The 23,639-nt window shown below is 36.5% G+C and overlaps 1 protein-coding gene across 11 annotated transcripts in view; it reads left to right on the top strand.

The window, feature by feature from the left end:
* The window catches only part of CCDC122 (coiled-coil domain containing 122), a 49,697-nt gene that overhangs the window by 17,384 nt on the left and 8,674 nt on the right, over positions 1-23,639 (top strand). For 4 of the 11 annotated variants that reach the window (XM_045202297.2, XM_024569462.3, XM_045202285.2 and 1 more), the window contains 4 exons: positions 8,813-8,901; positions 9,454-9,569; positions 16,901-17,299; positions 18,038-18,154. In XM_045202297.2, the coding sequence (XP_045058232.2) occupies positions 8,856-8,901; positions 9,454-9,569; positions 16,901-17,299; positions 18,038-18,154 (678 nt within the window). In that variant the 5' untranslated portion in view covers positions 8,813-8,855. Of the gene's footprint in view, positions 1-1,581; positions 4,257-6,698; positions 8,902-9,453; positions 9,570-16,900; positions 17,300-18,037; positions 18,155-23,639 lie in introns of those variants that run through there. The other 7 variants (XM_053916325.1, XM_053916326.1, XM_053916324.1 and 4 more) reach the window with 4 other exon arrangements.

Here is a 23,639-nt window from a genome sequence, read left to right on the forward strand (position 1 = left end):
ACGTCCTATCATGTGGACTATCTTTGGAAAAGTTCCATGTACACTTGAAAAAAATGTGTATTTTGCTTCTTTGGGATGAAAAGCTCTCTATATATATCAGTGAAGTCCATTTCCTCTAGGGTATTGTTAAGTGACACAATATCCTTGTTGATATTTTGTTTGGAAGACCTGTCCATTTTTGACAGTGGGGTGTTAGAGTCCCCTACTATAATTGTGTTGCTGTCAATATCTTTCTTGAAGTCCTCCAAGATTTTCTTTATGTATTTGGGTGCTCCTATGTTGGGTGCATATATATTTACAATGTTTATGTCTTCTTGGTGGATTCTTCCTTTGAATATTATGAAGTGACCTTCTGGGTCTCTCTTTATGGCCCTTCTTTGGAAGTCTATTTTGTCTGATATGAGTATTGCTACCCTTGCTTTTTGTTTCCTGTCTGTTTGCTTGGAAAATTTGTTTCCAGCCCTTCACTTTCAGTCTGTATAAATCTTTTGTCCTGAGATGGGTCTCTTGTAGGCAGCATATGTGTAGGTCATGTTTTCTTATCCATTCAGCTATTGTATGTCTTTTGATTGGAGCATTTAATCCATTTACGTTTAAGGTTATTATCGATAGGTAGTTATTCATTGCCATTTTTTCCTACCTGTGTTCCTCTCTCTTTCTCTTTTCCTTCCTTTCCTTAAAGCAGTGCCTTTAGCATCTCTTGCAGAGCTGGTTTGGTGGAAGTGTATTCTTTTAGACTTCTTTTGTCTGGGAAACTCTTTATTTGGCCTTCTATCTTGATTCAGAGCCTTGCTGGGTAAAGTAGTGTGGGTTGCAGGCTCTTGGTTCTCATTACTTGGAATATTTTTTGCCAGTCTCTTCTGGTTTGGAGCGTTTCCATTGAGAAGTCAGTTGCTAACTTTATTGGGGCTCCCCTGTATGTTACTTCCTGTTTCTCCCTTGGTGCCTTTCAGATCCTCTCTTTGTCTTGGAATTTTGCCATTTAAATTATGATGTGGCTTGCAGTGGGCCTCTTTGGGTTCCTCTTGCTTGGGACTCTCTGTGTTTCCTGGATTTGTGTGACTTTTTCTCTCATCAGATTAGGGAAATTTTCCATCATTATTTTTCAAACAGGTTTTCTATCCCTTGCTCTTCTTCTTCTCCTTCTGGTATTCCTATTATACGGATATTGTTACATTTCTGTTGTCCTGTATTTCCCTTATTACCTCTTCATTCTTTTTGAGCCTCTTTTCCTTTTCTTGCTCCTTCTGGGTGTTTTTTTCTACTTTGTCCTCCAGCTCGCTGATCCGATCCTCTGGTTCATCAAGTCTGCTTTTCATTCCTTCTACTGTGTTCTTCAATTCAGAAATTGTGTTCTTCATTTCCTCTTGGCCCTTGTTGATCATTTCTATTTCCTTTTTCATGTTGATATAGTTTGCAGTGAGTTCATTGTAGTTTCCCTGTAGTTTATGGTAGTTCTTTTTGAGCTCAGAGAGCTCAGTGAGCTTCCTGATAACCATTGCTTTGAACTCAGTATCTGATAGTTAAGTTGCTTCTTTTTCAGTTAGCATTCTTTCTGGGGCTTCCTCCTTTCCTTTCATTTGGGAATTGTTTCTTTGTCTTCCCATTGTTTGTGAGACTCTTCTTGTTAGCCTCTGCTTCTTAAATTGATGTATACTGACTCCCTGGGTTTATGGTATGAACTTCTTTGGTAGAATGCCAATGGGATTCAGTCGTGCTGTCTCCTTAATCTCCTGTGCTCACTGGTCTTGAGCTGATGTTTATGTGTGTAATACGGTCTAACTCTGGTCTTTTTAGCACTCCAGGTTTTGTTGTCTCACCTGTGGGAAAAAGAGAAAGGAGGGAAAAAAGAAAAAAAAAGATGAAGGGAAGGAGGGAAAAAGAGAATAGAAAATGAAAAGAAGGCAGGAAGAAGGAATAAAGAAAGATCGGAGGCAAGATAAGGAATTTTAACAAAAATTAAAACAAAAGAATAAATAAAAGAAGGCAGGAAGAAGTAATAAAAAAGGTAAAGGATGTAAGGAAGAAAGAATAAAAAAAGACAGAAGGACAGAAAGGAAGAAGGAATTCAGGGGGAAAGGAGGAAAGAAAAAAAAAAGTCTTCTGCTGGCTTTAAACCAGTCAGGTTAGTTCTGCTGGTCTTCCTGTCTGTAGAACAGGAGGGGGTGGTTGGAAGGATTGGTTTCACTTTTCTCCCTTCCTGAGCCACACTCTTCGCTGTTGTTCAGCCTCCAGTCCAGTTTCTCAGAGTCCTTCTGCTCCCCACTAGGCCTTTAGTTCACCAGTTGTGCTGTCCTTGAGTTGCACCAATTAGGGGCAACTCACTCCCCCTTCTTGCTCTTTGCTGTCTTAGATGCTAGGGACTCTCAGTGCTGCTATGGGGTAGTTCAGCCACCTACTGGATCAAGTCTTTCCAGGGAATGCAGTCTCCCCCAGCCCTGCAGCTCCCCTCTGCTGGGTGTTCGGCCTTAGTCCTAGAGAGCCAGTAGGCCCTGCAGGGCTCTGTGAGCAGGGGCTAGGTAGGAGTTGCAGGTGTGGTCCCTCGCAGGCAGCCAGGCCCTTGATCAGTCCATCTACTGCTTTGGGCCTGAGTCCTGTGGAGCCGGCGGTTCTGCTCTGGGACTGAGTTGTGTGCTCCCAGCCGTTCCAGCCACTTTGGGCCTGTGGGTGGGGCAGCTAGCCTCTGCTCCCAGTGCGCACCCACCCAAGGTTTCAGGTGTGGGTCCCCAGTCCACTAATCTGGGTCTTGGCAACCTGGCTTCAGGTGAGTGCAGGGACTGCTTATCCGGCGTTCACAGTCCAGGGGCTGAGGGGGAAGGGGCTGCCCAGAGTTCTCTAATTAGCCGCTAAGTGCCTGTGTTTTCTTTTTCTTTTTGAGAAATTCTTCCTATTCAAGCCCCCCTGGTCCAAATAAGTACCTGGCTGCTCACACAGCTCAACCTGGTTCTCTCCCAAGAATCCTGCAGCAGACCCTGCGCCCGGGCCGGGGCTTCAGCCGCCCTGGTCCCCGCGCTGGTCCCGGGGACCTTATTATCCTTAAGCACTCTTCTTACCGTCAGATCTTTCAATGTCCTCTATCTTTGGTCTTCGATCTTCATATATGCTGGAATACCGTTGGCTGTTCGCTCTGCTCCTCAGATCAGCTAGGTATTTCACTGGTGTTGAGGGGAAGTGGACTCCACTCCCGCCTATCTCGCCACCATCTTCCCGGAAACCTATTTAAAATTATATTTTTCTAGAAATGTGTCCATTTCACCTAGGTTTTTGAATTTCTTGGCATATAGTTCTTCGCATAATTTCTTACAATCCTTTGTATTTCTTTGGTATCAGTTGTTATCTCTTCTCTTTCATTTCTGATTGTGCTTATTTGGATCCTCTCTCTTTTTTTCTTGATGAGCCTGCTTCAAGGCTTGTCAATTTTATCTTTTCAAAGAACGAGCTCCTGGATTCATTGATCCTTAGGATTGTGCTTTTAGGCTTTATGTCATTTAACTCTGCTCTGATCTTGGTTATTTCCTTCCTTCTACTTGCTCAGGGCTATCTTTGTTTTTTTTCCCCAAGTTCTTGTAGGCGTAGGGTTAGGTTGTTTGTTTGAAATGTTTCTGTCTTTTGCGTATTTTGCTTCTTTGGGATGAAAAACTCTATATATATCAGTTAAGTCCATTTCATCTAGGGTATTGTTAAGTGACACAATATTTTGATATTCTTGATATTTTGTTTGGAAGACCTGTCCATTTTTGACAGTGGGGTGTTAAAGTCCCCTACTATAATTATGTTGCTGTCAATATCTTTCTTGAAGTCCTCCAAGATTTTCTATATGTATTCGGGTGCTCCTATGTTGGGTGCATATATATTTACAATGTTTATGTCTTCTTGGTGGATTCTTCCTTTGAGTATTATGAAGTGACCTTCTGGGTCTCTCTTTATGGCCCTTCTTTTGAATTCTATTTTGTCTGATATGAGGTGAAGTTCTTATACATGCGCACAAAATAACCACTATTTAAGATTTGCTTTTGTTGTTGTTTTTTTTTATCTAAAGCACTTAGAACAATGTCTGACACAAAGTAAGAGCTGTATAATTGTTTATCTTTGTTAAAAATTTAAGTCATTTATGTTTTTCAATTGTATTGACATACTGTATTTTTCGGACTATAAGACGAGTGGACCATAAGATGTACCTAGGTTTTAGAAGAGGAAAATAGGGGAAAAAAAAATCCGCTCCACTGCCAGTCCCCTCCTGTCCCATAGCGAGCCAGGTAAGCTACATTTGGACTATACGATGCACCCTCATTTTCCTCTCAAGTTTGGGGGGGAAGTGTGTCTTATAGTCTAAAAAATACAGTACATTATTATATTAGTTTCAGGTGTACAGCCTAGCGATTAGACATTATATAACTTACTAAGTTGTCTTCCTAATAAATCTTGTACCTATCTGACATAATACATAATTATTAGAATATTATTGACCGTATTCCCTCTGCTGTACTTTATAACCCCATGAGTATTCTGTAACTGCCAATATGTACTTCTTAATCCTTTCACCTTTTTCACTCATCCCCATAAGCCCCCTTCTGTCTGGCAACCATCGAAATGTTCTCTGTATCTATGAGAATGTTTCTATTCTGCTTGTTTGCTTATTTTGTTTTTTTTCCTATTCAATTGTTGATAGATATGCATTTAACACCATTTTATTGTTCATATTTTTTATCTTTTTTCCCTTTCTTTTAAAGAAGACCCTTTACCATTTCATGTAATACTATTTTGGTGGTAATGAACTCCTTGAGTGTTTTCTTGTCTGGGAAGCTCTTCATATGTCCTTCAATTCTAAATGATAGCTTTGCTAGGTAGAGTAATCTTGGTTGTAGGCCCCTGCTTTTCATCACTTTGAAACTTTCATGTCAATCCCTTTTGGCTTGCAAAGGTTTGTTGAAAAATCAGCTGACAGCCTTATGAGAACTCCCTTGTAGATAACTGCTTTTCTCTTGCCGTTGTTAAGATTTTCTCTGTCTTTAACATTTTGCATTTTAATTATGATGTGTCTTAGTGTGGGCCTCTTTGGGTTTATCTTGCTTGGGAGTCTTTGTGCTTCCTGGACTTAGATGACTATTTCCTTCACCAGGTTGGGGATGTTTTCTGTCATTATTTTATCAAATAGGTTTTTAATTTATTTTTTAAAAGATTTTATTTATTTATTTTTAGAGAGAGGGCAAGGGAGAATGAAAGAAAGGGAGAGAAACTCAATTGGTTGCTTTTCATATACACCCCAACTTGGAACCAAACCTGAAACCCAGGCATGTACCCTGATCGAGAATGGAACTGGTGACCTTTTACTTTGTGGGATGATGCCCAACCATCTGAGCCAACTGGTCAGGGCAGGTTTTCAATTTCTTACTGTGTCTTTTCTCATTCTGACACTTTAATGATGCAAATGTTAGTATGCTTGAAGTTGTCCCAGAGGCTCCTTTACATTATCCTCATTTTGGGGGGATTCTTTCTTCTTTTTTGCTGCTCTAATTAGATATTTTTTGCTTCCTTATATTTCAAATCACTGACTTGACTCTTAATTTCATCTACTGTACTGTTGATTCACTGTAAATTATTCTTCATTTCAGTTAGTATATTCTACATTTCTGACTGGTTCTTTTTTATGGTTTTCATGTCCTTTTTTATGTTGTTGAAGATCTCACTAAGTTCATTGAGCATCCTTATAATCTGTTTTGAACTTTGCATCTAGTACATTGCTTATCTCTGTTTTGTTTAGTTCTTTTTCTGGAGTTTTGTTCTGTTCTTTTATTTTCATCTTTCTTTGCCTCCTCATTTTGGCCACCTCCCTGTGTTTATTTGGTAGAGCTGCTACATCTCCTGGGCTTGGTAGAGTAGCCTACTATTGTAAATGTTCTGAAGGGCCAATGGCACAGCCTTCACGATCACCCCAGTTGGGCATTCCAGGTGCACTACCCCCGCCATGTGAGCTGTGTATACCTTCCCGTTGTAGCTGAGCTTTGATTGCTGTTGGCATATCAATGGGAAGGATTTACCCCAAGGCTGGATTAGCTGCAAGGACTGGCTGTGACCACTGACTACTGACCTCTGACCACTGTGGAGGATCAGCAGTGCAAGGGCCCATCCCACAGAGCAGGACAGGGCTCTGGTGCCTGCTGAGTCCACTTCTTGAATGTCACTTCTGGAGGTGATTGGGTGGTGCTTCAATGTGATCTGAAGCTGTCTGCTGGGAGCACTGACTCTGGGGTCCCCAGGGTTTTGCAGGCCAAGGTCAGCTGCCACCTATATTCTCTCTGGGGCCACTTGGCATGAGCTACAAAGCAACCTGCAGATGGAAGCTTGGAGGTACCCAGGCAAGGCCACACTGTGTGAATCAAGGCTTGTTGGTACTAATGCTGGCCATGGGGCCATTTATTGTGAGGTGCACTGAGGCCAGATGCTACTTGTTTGAGAGATTTTAGGGAATTTTGAAGCATAAGCCAAGACAGACCATTCATGCGGAAAAGCTACTAGAAACAGTTTAGGAGGGCCTTTAGGTTGGGTTAGGTGGGATCTCAGGAAACCACCATGGTGAGGAGAGTAGTGTGAGCCTAGCTGATGCAAACTCAGATACGGTGCCTACCTGTCTGGCTCTGTGGACAGCAGAAGGACTCAGTAAAGGAAAAAGGGCTTCTGCTGGTACTTCTGTCTGACAGAAGCTGCCTCCCAGCTCTCACCCTGATGCCAGACAGTTCAATTTCTCCCCATATGTCCCTGGTGCCTTTCAAGCTGCTGCCCCAGCATTGGATCTCGGAAGGAGTGCGTCCAAGTAAGTCCATGTATGAGCCCTTTTAAGAGGAACTGTCTGAGACTCTAGAAGCTCTCTGCCTGCCTCAGCCTCAATCCCCACTGGTATTTACAGCCAGAAATTATGGAGACTTATCTTCCTGCCACTGGAACCTCAGGCTGGAGGATGGGGCTGGGGGGCATGGTGTACAGCTGGGGTCCCTCACTCCTCAGGGGGTCCTCCACAGCCAAAATATCCCTCCCAATTTTAATCTACCTCATGTGGTTGTGGGACCAACTCATTCTGCATCTCTGCCCCTTTTTCCAGTCTTGCTGTGCTGCTTCTTTAAATCCCTAGTTGTGGGACTTCCATTCAGCTAGATTTCAGGTGGTTCTGAATGATAGTTGTACTGTAGTTTAGATGTAAATTTAACATGGTGGTTGGAGGAGGTGAGCACTACATTTACTTACACTGCCATCGTGACTGGAAGTCTAATTGTTTACCATTGTAATCAACTGAGAGAACTAACTGAAAGTATAAATATTCATTTTCAAGATCATTAGGTAGAATTAAGGATAGAATCATAATCATAAAACTCATACAAAAAAGCTAGAGAGAAAAATGAGATTTGGATTTATTAGCATTAATCTGAGGTAGTTTGTATGTTAAGCAGAAAGGTCATAGGTTAATGGCATGAACAGAATGAATGGGCTCAGTATCAGGGAAGACATCATAAAGGAGGCAAATTTGAAGTGAGATTTGGAGGAAGGAAGGGACATGAAGAAATGAGAAAGAATCATAAATTTTCAGGGGTGGTTATGACCCTGTGCTGAGTAAAGTTCTCAAGATTTCTTTCTTTTGGTAATATATTTCTGGATAGATTTGAGTCTCCTGCCTTAGGAAACAATTTAACTTTGTTGTTCTTTTCTTTTTGCTTATATATCAGGTTTCAGCCTTTTACGGTTTTGTTTTTGGGAAACACATGTAACTAGTATATAAGTATTTTGCATATACTTACGAATCTTTAGGAAAGATATTTAGTGGTTTTGTAGATTTCATTATAGAAGCTTCCTTATACATGCCTTACTGTTATGGTAATATTTCACTTGTTTTGGCATGCAAAGTTTATTGTGACTTTTTTATGATTGGAAATATTCAGAAGTTCTATAAAATTTGACTAAGATTTTTTTAAAGAATGTCATTTAAATCTAAAAAATTCATATGTTCAAATGTTAAATAGGAGGTGACAATTTGAGAAGTATTTAACAACATTAAATTTTTTTTATTAATCACGCAAATTTATATGATCTCTTATGCATAGGAATGGACAAGAAAATTCACATACTCTTGTTCCTAAAAATACTATTGTCTTTAACTATGCCAATTTAGCTTTCAATTGCTGTGTTGGTAGAGGAAGAAACTCTTTCTCCATCTTTGAAAGGAGAAAAATATCTACCCCTTCATCTTATCAGTTACTCCTAGATATAGTAGAGGTTAACATATGATTTTAAAGTTGCATAGGGCTTACTCAGGCCAGAATAGCACTGACAGGAGGGCTGTATTTTCTACAACCTATACCCAAGGCAGAAATTGCTAATCCAATTTGGTACTGTTTCTGCCTGATTCTGGCTATAGTTTTAGAATCCATTTCATTGCAGTAGTGGAATTACCAGCTACTAATCCATAGTAATTAATTACTCATTAAGTATGTCAGTTACTGTGCCAACTGTGTTATATATATTACTTTAATTATTACAATAGTCCTGTGAGGTTTTACAAATGAGTACACTGGTGAACAAAGAAGTTAAGAAACTTGCTCAAGATTATAACAGCTAAAAAGCAGGAGAACCAAGATTCAAATACAGTTCTACTTTCCTCCAAAACTCTTTTACTTAACTACTGTAATTTAAGTCTTGAAACTAATGATGAAATGTCATTGCCATTCCTATGAGGTATTTGGCGATTAATTTTCTTTTGGGATCACCAGGGTGTATGAAAAGAAAAATGAAAACTGAAATATTATCAACACTGATTATTTTGTAGGAGTAAAGAAGGTGAAATAATAAGGGGGAAAAGGCACAGAAGAATGTCAGGCAACAAAGAAAGGAAGAATCAACAAGCTCCTGAAGAAGGTGACAAAGCAATCTTTAGAAATAAATAATGAAAAGATAATCAGTAACAAAAAAAGTACATGATAGGATAATTGTGTTAAAATTATAAATTAGAAAATAAATAAAATACTAGAAATAATAAAAAATAAATAAGAAAATTAGAATATTGGGAAGCTGCTAAATTTCTCCAGGAAGAAACTTATTCAATGTTTAGAAAAGGCATAACAACCTGAAAATGCAGGTCTGTAATGAAAATTCATCAATTATAATTGCTATATTGTTGTTATGGTGGTAGTATTGTTATAGTATATGTGCTGGTGGTCTGGATAAAAACAATTGGTATAGTCAAAATATTTATACTGTTTCATAACAAAACAGGTATTAACATTGCAGTATGCTATTTTGAATTCTCTAGTATTATGGCATTTGATTTGGTTTTGTTTATAGCCAGAAAGGGAAAATTACCAACCCTAAATTTATTTATGAAAAAATGTCACATTTTTTATGACTGAGTAAAGAAACATGACTTGTTTGCTTTTAAATTTTTATTATGTATGTTATTCCTTTCTCTAGCTCTGGCTAAACAAGACACATCTTCATTAACTGATGCTGTAGAACAAGTTGCAAAGCAACAACAATCACAAACATCAGAAATAGAAAAACACAAAAAAATACTGTATCATTTACAGGTAACTTATTTTTATACTGTCTTCTAAATGAGTATTTTCTTCAAAATTAGATTTAATTGGTAATAAGAAAGTTATTGAGGGTATTTAATTTTGGGACTCAATTTAATACCCATATTTTTATATTTACCTCTTTCTTAATTATTCTGCTATCCCTGAGTGAAATCCATATGAGTACTCCAGTTTTGTGGAACATTCTACACACCCAATATACAAATAATCAATAATGTCATTGCAACTGTGGTATGAGCATATAATACCCAATGTGTCACACAGAATTATTTTAAAGTCACTTCTATTTGATAGGTTTTCCTACAATGCTGAAATTTAGGGAAGGTTAAGTTTTTAAGCCAGTATTTTAAAAGCTATAGCTTGTGAATTACTAGCTGTCAGTGTACATTTCAAATAGGTAAGGAACATTTCTGTGTTTCTTACATTTCATAATATATTTATAATTCCACTATAGGGGATCTGGAAGCCATATTTGGTTTTTGCACATAGCATAATATATATATGAATAATATGTTAATATAGCTTAATATGTTAATATATATTTAGCATAATATATTAATATAGCTTTAAAAAGCAAAATTGAAACAGTACATTTACTATGTGGTTTGTAAAGGTTTTTTATTAAATATATCATAGAAATGAAAAGAAGAGGTTTTACAGCTGACTTACCTAGCTTGAAAGACAAGATTTACTACTTCCAGCTCTGTGATTTAATTTCTCCATGCTTCTGTCTTTTCATTTTTTAAATGGAGGTAATAATAGGAACTGTCTATAAGTTTTTCATGATCATTAATGAATCAATACTTGAAAATATTATGTAAGGTATCCTTGCTGGAGCCCCAGTGGACAGTATAGGACTGAGTTTTTCTTTTTTTTTTTTAAGGTTTTATTTATTTTTAGATGGAGGGGAAGGGTGGGATAAAGAGAGGGACGGAAACATCACTGTGTGATTGCCTCTTGTGTACCCCCTACTGGGGACCTGGCCTGTAACCCAGGCATGTGTCCTGACTGGGGATTGAACCAGCAACACTTTGGTTCGCAGGCTGGCACTCAGTCCATTGAGCCACACCAGCCAGGGCAGGACTGGATTTTGATATTGGCTTTAAGAATATATTAATGCATCAACAGAGATCTGATAATAATTATACTATAATGGTAATATGTATTTCTTATACATATTTTCATTGCATTAGTCACTGTTAGAAAGGAATTCATGTTTACAATAGAGTATAATATAAAAATAATGTCTTCAGTTTCTATAAAGAAATTTTCTACAGTACTTCTCAGTCTTCAAAGAGTTTCACAGATGTTATTTCACTTATATTGAGGGCCTTCTTTCTATTAAGCATATTGCTGAACATGGTCTACTTTTTAAGTTGTTCATTATTGTTTGAAGAGGGAGACAAAGAAGTAAAACAAATAATTATATGTAGGGTGTCAGTGCACTAATAGAGGCATGAATTTAACACTGAAGTTGTGATCACAGAGAAAGTTATCTTCAGTTGAGTTTTAAAGGTCGGAGTTCACTTTAATGATTGGGTGTGCGGGACAGGTTTAAGGGTTGAGAGGTGAGGAGCACAGTATTCCAGCAAAAATAACCTGAGAAAATTCACAGAGACCTGAAATAGCATTGGTACATTCACAAAACTATAAGTAGTTCAGTGGTGGTATAGCATAGAGTGTATTTTAGAAGTGTGAGAGATGTATGCCACGTAATGAAACTTGGGCTTTACTTTAAAGGTTATGGGAAGGTTTTGATAGTCTTTAAGCAAGAGAGCAAGTGATTAAATTTATGTTTTAGAAGGAAATTCTAAATGTGTAAAAAGCACTTATAGTACAACAGCCATTTATGATAAAAACTCTCAGCAAATTAGGGATAAGAGAAATTCCTCCATCTAAAAAAATGCATCTACATAAATCCTACAGCCAACTTTACAATGGTGAAAGACAATGTTTTTCTCATAAGATCAGGAACAAAGCAAGATTGTGTGCTCTTACCACTTCTGTGTATTCTTTAGTACTGGTGGTTCAAGCTGGTGCAGTCATGCAGGGAAAGGAAATAAAAGGCATCCAGATTGGAAAGGAGGAAGTAAAACTGTTTTTACTCACAAGCATGATTAATCTTTAGAAAATCCCAAGGAATCTATTTTTTAAAAAGCTGTTAGGAATAATAAATTAGTTTAGAAAGCTTATAAGATATAAGATTAATTATCAAAATTAATTGTATTTCTACATACAACAAAGGAAACCATCAACAAAATGAAAAGAAAACCCACTGAATGGGAAAACATATTCTCCTAAACATATGATAAGGGGTTGATATCCAAAAATTTATAAAGAACTTATAAATCTCAACACCAAAAAACCAAACAATCCAATTAAAAAATGGGCAAAAGACCTGAATAGACATTTCTCTAAAGAGGACATACGAATGGCCAATAGACATATGAAAAAACATTCAATATCACTAATCAGAGAAATACAAATTAAAGCCACAATGAGATATCACCTCACACCTATCAGAATGGCTATCATCAATAAATCAACAAACAACAAGGATTGGAAAGGATGTGGAGAAAGGGGATCCCTTGTGTACTGTTGGTGGGAATGCAGGTTCATGCAGCCACTGTGGGAAGCAGTATGGAATTACCTCAAAAAATTAAAATGGAATTGCCTTATGACCCAGCGATTCCACTTTCCTGTGGGAATTTATCCAAAGAAACCCAAAACACTAATTCAAAAGAATATATGAACCCCTATATTCATTGCATTGTTATTTATAATAGCCAAGATATGGAAGTGGCCATCAGTAAATGAGTGGATAAAACAGCTATGGCATATTAACACAATGGAATACTACTTGATCATAAAGAAGAAGAAAATTTTACCCTTTGTGTCAGCATGAATGGACCTGGAGAACATCATGCTAAGTGAAGTAAGCCAGAGAAAGACAAGTACCATATGATTTCACTCATATGTGGGATCTAATGAATAGACTACACTAACAAGAAAATAGAGACAGACTGATAGATAGAGAGCAGGCTGACAGCTCTGAAGGGAAACTAGGGGTGGAAAGATTAAGCCAAAAAGAAGAAAGTGGGAAAGAACTCATGAACATGGACAACAGTGTGGTGATTTCAGGGGAGAGGGGGTGGATGGAGGTGGAAGAGGGTATATGGGGAATAAATGGTGATGAAAAAAATAAGATAAAAATAAATTATAAAAAAACGAGACTGATCATACCAAGTGTTGGTACAGATATGAAAGAACAGAACTCTCAGATGCTGTTATTTGGAATGTAAAATGGTATAACCACCTGGAATAACAGTTTACAGTTTTTTAAGAGGTTAAAATATATCTACCATATTACCCAGTTATTCAATTTCTAGGTATTTGTTTACATAAGAAAAATGAAAGTGTATGCCCATTGGAAGTCTGGAAACAACCCAAATGCCCATCAGATGAATGGTTAGGCAAAATGTGATATATTCACATGAGGAAAACTACTCAGCAATAAAAAGGAAGAGCTACTGAGATATCCAACGACATAGGTGAATCTCAGTTACGCATAGTGAAAGGAGTGAGATTTTAACAAGTATAGTTTGTATAATTCTGTTTATATTAAATTCTCAAAAATGTAAGCTAATGTTTAGTGACTGAAAGCAGGTGAATTGTTATCTGGAAACAGAGATGAGGAGGGAAGGATGGATTGTAAAGCAGCAGGAAGAAACTTTTGTGGATTATGTTCATTATGATGGTTTCATGAGTATAAATGTATGTCAGAATTCATCAAACTGTAAAGTTTAAATATCTTCAGTTTATTTACATCAAGTATACTTGATTAAATCTGTAAATAAAAAAGGAGAGGAAGAGAGGGAGGGAAAGGAGGAAGAGGAAGAAGAAGGAAGAGAGGGAGAGAAGGAAGGAAAAAGAGAGAGGCCGGAGGAAATGTGAAGGGGAAGAACAGCAACAACAACAAAGAATGTAATTCTAGTGGAAGAGATTGAAGGGGGAATGGATTGTAGGAGGAACTGTCTCAAGCTGGGGAGAAAAGTAAGCAGTCAATTACATTAGTCCAGGAAAGAGAAGAAATGATGACCAAATCAGTGGAAATGCCATGACTTCTCATATTAATCAATAGGGTCAACAGCTTGATCTGTTTGGCATGGCATGTGTCCCTTTCCTGACAATCCCATTTGCATCACTAGTCACTCATGTAATAATATTTACTGAGCACTGCTTTGTGCCAGGTACTATTTTAAACACTGGGAAGATTGTGATAAAGAAGATATAGACAAGGTCATTATACCCATGGAGCTTACTTTCTACTAAGGGGAGGCAAGCAATAAAGAAATAAACAAAAATTAATTCAATTGATATGTTAAAAAACAAATACAATAGAATAATGTGTAGAGAGTAACTTGGGGAAGAGTGTGGGTGGTTAATTTATATTTTGATTCAGGGTAGACTATTCTGAGGATTAATAATAAAGCTGAATTGTGAAAGACAAAGACACTAACAGGTAATAGCTAGGGGTAGGGAATTCTAAAGTAGAGACAACAAGTACAAATGCCCTTAGGTGGGAGGGAGCTAGGCATATTTAATAAACGGAAAGGGGGCTGGAAGATGGGGAGAAAAATATAAGAAATGTGGAAATGTAGATAGAGGCTAGAGCATATATGACCTTGTAAACCACAGTAACAATTTGAATTTGATTATTAATGAAATGGAAAACCATTAGAGGATCTTAATCAGGGAAATAATTCATGTGATTTGATTTTTAATGGAGCTTAGTTGAGGTACAGGGGGAAGAATGAAAACAGGAAGATTGGTTAGAAGCTAAGGTCTGCTAAAAAAATGGTCAGCAGTGAACTTGGGATTTTATTTTGGAGGCCAAACCATCAAGATTTACTTGTAAATAGGTGTTGGGGGTAAGGTAAAGGGAAGAATCAAGAATGACTTCTAGATTTTTGAGTATTCAGGTGGAAAGTGGTACAGTTTATTGAAATTAAGAAGACTGGGGAAAGAATGTGTTGAGTGTGTAAATTAAATGTTCTTTTCTGAACATGTATAGTTAATATGTCTATTAGTTATAGAAACAGAAATGTCAAGTGGGTATTTGAAATATCAGAAGTGGAGATAAATACTGAGATTCATCAGCATGTTGTATTTTTCAGTGTGCTTCCCTCTCTTGTCTGTGCCAGGAAAAGGATAGACTGGGTCTGCTTTTTAGTGCAGTAACTCCCTCCCAAATTATAAAAGTGTTCAGAGTAAAACCATACTAGATAGAAAAAAAAAGATGGAAGGTGGCCTGAAGAGTTGTTTTAATGTCAGTCAGATTTAGATAATAAGGAGAAGCAGGGACATAAGTATGGCCCCGCAAATAGTACCATTAGTTAACTTGTGAAAATAGGGGTATGGTAATTTGCATTTTGGTCCCATTCTTCATCATTGTGTTTGCCATGTATCATTGTTATTCTCTCCCATAGTGGATGGGCATACATCTAACCTTTGACTGTGAATTTCATCATGTGACCAGCTGGGATATTAGCAGATGTTATTAAAACAGAAGCTTGAAAAACCTCTTCCATATTGGGCTTCAGTTTTTCTGCATCTGATATCATCATGAGAAGAACATGCCTGGCCTGGCCCAGTAGAAGATAAGATACATGTGATGCAAAGGCAAGACGCCCCAGCTGGCCAAGTCAGCCAAACTAAATTATCTAAACGCCATCCAACCTCCAGACATTTGAGCAAATCCAACTAAGGTCAATGTCTCACCACCTTCAGCTGTTTCCAGTCATATGAGCAATAAACACTTATTTTTTAAGTCACTGAGGTTTTACCATTCTGACAATACATAATTGTTACAGGGAAGAATGGGATGGAAATGAGGGGAGGATTAGTTTGATTTTTGGACATGATGAATTTGAAATGGCTAGTAGCAGCTTGGTGTAGGACTCAAAGTTACTTAAGTTCTGTGAATCATCAGCATATATGTAGCTCAAGTATGGATAATGAAAGGAGGAAATTATGATGACCGCACTCTAAGGAAGACCTGCATTTGAAGGAACCATTGTGACTGAAAAGGAATGCTCAGAGATATCAGGGGAGAATCAGAGAAGAGTAGCAGTGTGGAAGCAAGAAACAGACTCATAGACACAGAGAACAGACTGATAATTGCCAGGGTGGGGGGGTAGTTTGGAGGGCTAGGTGAAAAAAGATCAAGAAATTGAGAAGTACAGATTGGTAGTTACAAAATGTAATGTAATGTAAATGTTGTTACAAAATGTCATGGGATGTAAAGTACAGCATATAAAATATAGTCAATAATATTGGAATAACTATATATGGCACCAGTTGGGTACTGAAAACATCAAGGAAACACTTTGTAAAGTACATGATTGTGTCACCTGAAACTAATATAAAATAATACTGAATGTAAACTGTATTTGAAAAAAATCTTTTTAAGATTTTAAAAAGGAAGTGTTTGTTAGAACTGCCAAATGCCCAGAGAGGTAAGGTAAGCATTTTTATACTCATTTTACAAATGAAGAAAAATTAGGTTTGGGTAGGGTAATTAAGTTTGCTGTGTGTGATGGTAACAACTTGTGAATAACAGTAAGGGCTCTAGAACATAGGTCTTTTGAATTTTTTAACCTAGGGCTTTATCATTTTATCATGTTGTCTCTCTTCAGTGTGTATTTTGATGTAAATATATTATTTAAATGATTGTAAAGTATCTTTTACATATAAGATGTTAAGACAAATGATAGAATTTTAATATTTAAAATTATATGAACAGTAAAAAATGAGAAATATCATAAAAAAGAAAATTTTATCCTTTGCAACAACATAGATGGACCTGGAGAATATTATGCTAAGTGAAATAATCCAGTCAGAGAAAGACAAATACCATATGATCTCACCTACATGTGGAATCTAATGAACAAACTGAACGAGCAAAATAGAGACTCATAAATAGAGAGCATGCTGACAGCTCTGGGGGATGGTGTTATGGGGTGGAAGGATCTGGCAAAAAGAAAAAGGACTCTTGTACACAGGGGGGGATAAATGGTAATGGAAAAATACAATAAAAATAAACTATTAAAAATGAGAAATATATAACTGGGCTCCCACTGAAATTATAACATAATTTTGTTATGTTATTGAATGTTTCCTTCCATTTTACATCCATTTTTTTTATAGCTGGTAAATATTTTCTCATGTTGTGATTTCCTGCATGAACAATGGATTGAAAAATGACTTTTTCTCCCATGTTGAATACCATGAATTGATAATAATGTTGAAATATTTTACAGAATGAACTTCATGAGCTGGAAAAACAAATAGCATCTGTTTCTGCAGAAACTAAAGAAACAGAAAGGCTTATTTATCGGCAAGATGCTGCCATACAGAATAGCAAACTTCAGTGTGAAAACCTGGAAACGCAAATCAAATTCTTACATACAGAAAATGTAAAACTTAAATTTGACATAGAAGCAGCCCAAGATAATTTTGAGGAACACCTGATAAGATATAATGAATACTATGCAAAAATAAAAGTGCATAAGGACAGTTTGAGGGAGGAAGAAAGCAAATGGTCATTTATGACTGAACTCCATGAAAAACAAGATCTTGTTAAAAAACTAAAGACAATGAAAGAGGAACTAAGGCAAGATCTCCAGAATCCAGAAGGAAACTGGAAGAAACAAGTACAGGTTTGAAATATTACTTATTAAACATTTTTCTATTCTTTTTAAATTTACATTTATTAAGTGATAAATTTATCATTAACTTAATAAAATATCATGGCTGCTCTAACTAGATGCAGAAACTAATATTTTCATTACTTTAAAAAACTTGAATAAGTGCATGAGTTATGTAACAACTGTGCCAGATGTGCAAGTGTGTAAAGAAGACATCCCCAGCCTCCATGTGGTTTAATAAAAATACATAGTCAAATAAAATCATGGTGAACAGTTAATCCATTTGTTGCAGAAAGTGTGACTCACAGAAATATTGAAACCCTAGTTTCTCAGTGATTGGATTCAGACCAAGACTAGTCAATTTAGAATGCTTAATACTGTTATGCAAACAATATGAATTAATAATTGCAGTTTACACATCTATTTCTTTTACTATTCTTTGAAGAGAGTGGAAGAGACAAACTTAAAATATTTATTATGTCTTGCTAGAGACAATTACCATGATGCCACTATCCTTTATGTCTTATTTTCATTTGGATTTTAGTTCTAAATTTTTAAATCTATGGTTTGTTTGGATAATACATAATAGGTTTTTTAAATTATTTGTACCTGTAGAGTAATATTCTAATTCTATTTATCAAAATTAAATATCATGACTAGTCTTCTTAAATTATAAAAACACTGAAAATCTTGGATTTATATTTATTGTTCATTGTTTGACTTTATATTTTAAATTTTATAAACATACAGGAAGACATTACAAAGCTAAAGGATGAAATTACAACTATAAAAAAATCTATCATCGAAAATACTTGTTTTCTTCAGGTAGAAAATAAGACACATGAAAAATTAAGAAAAGAAATAGAGGTAAGTCTTAGTTACCTGGATTTCAGTGCTTGATGGGATCGTTTCTTAAACTTATACTATATTCAGACTTTCTACAGTTAACTCTCAATCCTCCAAACAGCTAGGAACAATAAAGAACTATATAAAGGATAGGATAAGTCCAAATCATTAATAGATAATTAGAGATAACTTTCCCATTCAAAGATATTCAAATATGAATATACTTAGACAAAGCAAGCAATCACTCATATTTAAATCTGGCCAAAAATTCTACAAGGTCTCATTCTACCAACAACCTGGTGACTGATTAATGGCTAGAAAACAGGCTATTGAATCAAAAATGATGACCATTTCAAGACAGACATCAGAAGCTCCTCAAAATAGGGTAAGACAATGGAAGTCATTACTATTACCCCTTCACATTTGTAGTTATTGAGTCCAATTAAAAAATTATATGAAAAATTAAAAATGAGAATATATTTGAATACCATTAGTAGACTCCTATAGCCATTATTGTTTAGATGAATGGAAATGAAAATGGAAAAGAATATGTTGCTAAGGGCAAAGAAATAGTTTTAACCCGTAAGACATTAATTTGGAAATTAAAAAGTCACATCTTTAACTTGCATGTGATTAATTTGATACAATTAAAAAGCATCTGAAGAATTTGAAAATTAAAGCCCTTATGTTTATAAAACATTCTCTTTATGAAATACCATCATTTTATCTTACATTTTACTAGTAATCTAAATAAGTATTTTTTACCCTTCTAGACATAAAAATTTATTATAAAACTATACATATTTTTAGTTTTCTGAGGAAATTCCATACTGTTTTCCACAGTGGCCGCACCAGTCTGCATTCCCACCAACAGTGCACTAGGGTTCCCTTTTCTCTGCATCCTCTGCAACATTTGTTTGTGGATTTGTTTATGTTGGCCACTCTGACTGGTGTGAGAAGGTACCTCATTGTGGTTTTATTTTGCATCTCTCTGGTGGCTAGTGATGCTGAGCATCTTTTCATATGTCTCTGGGCCCTCTGTAACAATAAAAATTAAAAAACAAAAACAAAAACTATACATAGTAAGAAAGTATATAAGTGGAATAGATACAGAAAAATGATTAGTGAAACATAAAAAAATTATCAAGAGATAACCCATCAAATAGGATGCAAACAAAATAGGTTAGCCATATAAATAAAGAAAACTCAAGAAAATGTTAAAATAAAATTGGATTTATACCTCATAGCATACTTCTAGGAGGACCGAAGACAATATAGGAGACAAACTTAATCATTTGTGTCAGAGAGTTATTTCCTTTAAAAGACAAACACACAAACTGCATAATTAAATATCACTTTGTATCATAAATTTCTCAATTATTGAAATGCACCATAACAATAAAGAAGACAAGACCCATTTTTAGAGAATGTATGTGTAACATATATATGTATTATTTAGAGATAATAAAATGCCAGAGAGCCAGCAGAACACTGAGTAAATGGTATCAATTTTTTTAAAAATAAGGATATCCAAAAAACAATGGAAAATATAAGTAATCTCATTATCAATAAGGGATTGATAATTTAAACACAATGTAGTCCCATATTTATCCTGTCAGATTCTCAATATTACAATTGGTAAGATGTGGAGCACCTGAATTCTAATATACTATTGATATGAGTATAAGTTGGTAAAAGCACTTTGCAAAGAAATTTGAGATTACTTAATAATTTTTATGCTAATATACTTTATTGAGTTAAAGTAGTCATAAGAGCAAGGACACAAATTGTAAGGGTTTGGCTTGATTAATTTTGACTAATGTATATGTAAACCCATGTTACCATAAGCTAGACTAAGATATAAAACTTTTGCATCATGAGCAGAAAGTTATCTTGTGTCCCTTTACTCAGGCTACCACTATTCTGATTTTTAAAAACAGCTTTATTGAGATATAATTCACTTACAATACATTATACCCATTTAAAGTACATAATTTAATGGTTTTTAGTATATTCACAGGTAATGTAACCATCACCAGTCAATTTTAGAAATGTGTTTACTGCCTTAAAAAGAAGCTTCATACACTTTAGCTATGACTGCTCCATTTATCTATTGTGTTTTCCTATATATTTGGTCTACCACATTCTTTTCCTTTCTGATGTTTTAAGATTCCTTCTTTTATCAGTTCCTTCTCTTTAGAAAACTTCTAAATTTATTCTTTTAGGGTAGATCTGCTGTTGGCAAAATCTTTTAGTTTTTTTAATCTGAGAATGTCCATTTCCTCTCCATTCCTGAAGGATGTTTTTGCTGGATATAGAATTCTGGGTTGACAGTTCTTTCTACAGTTCAAAAATGTGTTGCCACTTCTTTCTGGCCTCCATGATTTCTAATCAGAAATCTCCAGGCATTCGAATTGTTTTTCTCCCTAAAGATATGGTATCTGTTTCTTGCTGCTTTCAAGATTTCCCATCTTCCATTTTCAGAACTTTTACTGTGATGTGTTTTGGCATGAATTTCTTTAGATTAGTCCTGTTTGGAATACTCTTAGCTATTTGATTCTGTAGGTTTATGTCTTTTGACAAATTTGGGAAATTTTCAGCTCTTATATTTATCTCAATACTTTTTTAGCTCTGCCCTCTTTCTTTGCTCCTTCCAGGACTCTAATGACACAAACAGTAGATCTTTTTTGTTTTAGTCTCACAGGTACCTTAGGCTCTGTTCGTTTTTTTTCCAGTCTATTTTTTGTTGCTTAAAGTGAGTAATTTCTAGTGTTCTTCCATTCACTGATTCTTTCCTGTTCCCCTGCATTTCGCTATTGAACCTGGTTCTTGGTTTCATGAATGATTTTCTGTTGAAATCTGGACATGTTGGGTATTATTGTTACTGGGAAGAGACCCAAGTCAGGAACCGCTCATCCCCCACTGAGCTTGTTCCTTGGTTCTTGCTTCACTCATGAGAGATGAAGTCAAGCAAGAGATAACACATACAGTAGAAATGAGATACTAAGTTCATTTATGAAACACAGTCAAGTACAAAGCTGCAAACAAGCACCTGGCTAGTCCCACATACAGAGGAAATAAAGTTGTTAGTAAGTTTGTTAGTCAGTTTGTTCTATACATTTGAGCTGAGGCTACAAATGGGCTCAGCTAATCTGAGTGCCCTGACTATTGGGATTCAAGGATTATATACCTTAATCAACTTTTAGGTTCTCCTTCCTCCTTCCCCTTCTAAACTCTGGGGATAATGTACAACCTCAAAGGCTTTCTTTCTCAACTAGTAAAAGCTGTTTGTCTTAGTGAAATTGGTACAGAGGACCCCTTTCCCAGCACAGAGTCTCAAGGCTCCCCTCCTCCTACACTATCCCTGCTTGCCATGTTTGGAAAGCCTGGGAAACTTGTCAGACCAGGCTCAGGACTGCTGAGTCAATGGTTGAGGCATGTTTCCCTCCTCCTCCCTGCCTTAGTTTACTACCTACCCTACCTAACATTATTTTTAAGTCTGGATTGTTACTTGTAGGTGGTAGTGGAAATTCAGATTTTCTACTAAGTCTCTATTGACCCTCATGGATGGAGGAGGGACTTCTTGTTACTGCTGGCCAGGTGTGGGAGTTCTGGCTGCCCACTAGACCAGTGCTAATAACCCTCTGGGTGGGAAGGGCAGGGGCACCTCATTACTGCCCCCAATGTGGCCTCCACTAATACCATGTAGATACGCCCTTGGTAGTACTAAATGGTGGTGAAAATCCTGACTCTCCATTAGATCTCCTCTGACATTCTTTCAGTGAGACGGAAAGGATGCCTTATAATCACTAGATGGGGGTAGAAGGCCAGTCTTCCCAAATGGGCTCCACTGACCCAACAGTGTGTGGTTTGTTATTGCCCAGTAGCAGTGAAATGTCTTGGCTCCCCATTTAGCCTTCTCTGACACCACCCCCACAGGAATTGAGGCACATAGTTATAGCCTAGCAATGGCGGACGTTTAGACATTTCTCTCATCCTTTGCTGGTTTGTGTGGTGATGGTGCCATAGTTTTGTTTTTTTTTTTTCTTTTTTCTGTAGTGCTTCACTTTAGAAGTTACCATCTAAAACTTTTCTATCTTGCTAGGCTACCCTTTTCCTAGTTCTTTGGCCAGAGAGAGTAGGCTTTTCTTGGAGCTAATTTGTCTGCAGCAGTGGGCATTTCCAGGTAGCTATCTTCTCCAGTATCAACTCTGGGATACCTGAGGCAAAATCACCCAGGGAATCTATCACTGCATCATGCCTTGGGTCCTGAGGTCCCAGGACAGCTTTCCTTTTTTGTTCCACTTCTCAGAAGCTTCTTATGTTTATTTTACAAGGGGGGGCTCTAAAAACCAGGAATTTATTTATAAAAATGTGTATATTTATTCTTTCATATTGAAACTTCAGTCATCTTCAAAGTACTCTCCACTTGATATAATACATCTATCAAGACTCTTTTCCACTGCTCAAAAAAGTTTTTGTACTCATCAATTTTGATGCCTTTTAGTGCTTCTGCCATTTTTTTGTTCCACCTCTCCCACATCTGCAAAACATTTGTCTTTGAGGACTTTTATCATCCAGGGAAACAAAATAAAGTTGCTTGGAGGGAGCGGGGAGCATGAGGGTCATGGCATTTTGGGTTGAAAACTGCTAAACTCTTAGCGTGGTGTGGGCAAATGGTCTTGTAAATCACCCATCATGAAATGTACAAACATACTGAAAGAGTCTTCAAAAAAAATTCCCCGAAGCTGAACAGACTCTCACAACAATGCCAAATGGCACACTGATACACATGGGTTCCTAGAACACTCATCTAGTGGAGGAAGCCTGTACTATAAGGGGCCTGCCCTTCAGAAGATAATTCCTTTTTTGGGGGGGGGGTCCCTCCTCGTATATAGAATGTCTAGAAAAGTATTTAAAGAAATATTGTACAAAATTTCTCCAAACTTGACAAAAATAACTCATAGACACAACTTTGCAAACCCTAAGCAAGATATAGGGGGAGGGGGGCACATATAAGGAAATTGTCAAGCTACTGAAAACCAAATATAAAGAAAAAATAATCTTAAAAGCAGCCAGAAAAAAAAAGTCAAAAACAATGGTTAGAATAATAAATTGACTATTATTTAAGTTCACAGCAAAATTAAATGGAAAGTACAGAGAGTTCTATATGCCTCCTGCTCCCCAACAGCCTCCACCAAGCCTCTGCCACTGTCAACATCTCCCACCAGAGTGATATATTTGTTTCAACTAATGTTGGACCTACATTGACACATGATTATCTCCCAGAGGCCATACTTTAAATTAGTGTTCACTCTGAAACTAAATAATACTGTATGCCAATTGTAACTGAAAATTAATTTTAAACAAGAAAAATAAATATAGCCAGATAATACATAAAATTTAAAAAATTGGGCATTACAATTCTAAATAACCCATAAGTCAAAGGAGAAATCACAAGACTGATTTTAAAGTATTTGAAAATGAATGATAATGAAAGCACACA

Source organism: Desmodus rotundus, chromosome 13, assembly GCF_022682495.2.
Source record: "Desmodus rotundus isolate HL8 chromosome 13, HLdesRot8A.1, whole genome shotgun sequence".
In the NCBI taxonomy this organism is placed as follows: Eukaryota; Metazoa; Chordata; class Mammalia; order Chiroptera; family Phyllostomidae; genus Desmodus; species Desmodus rotundus.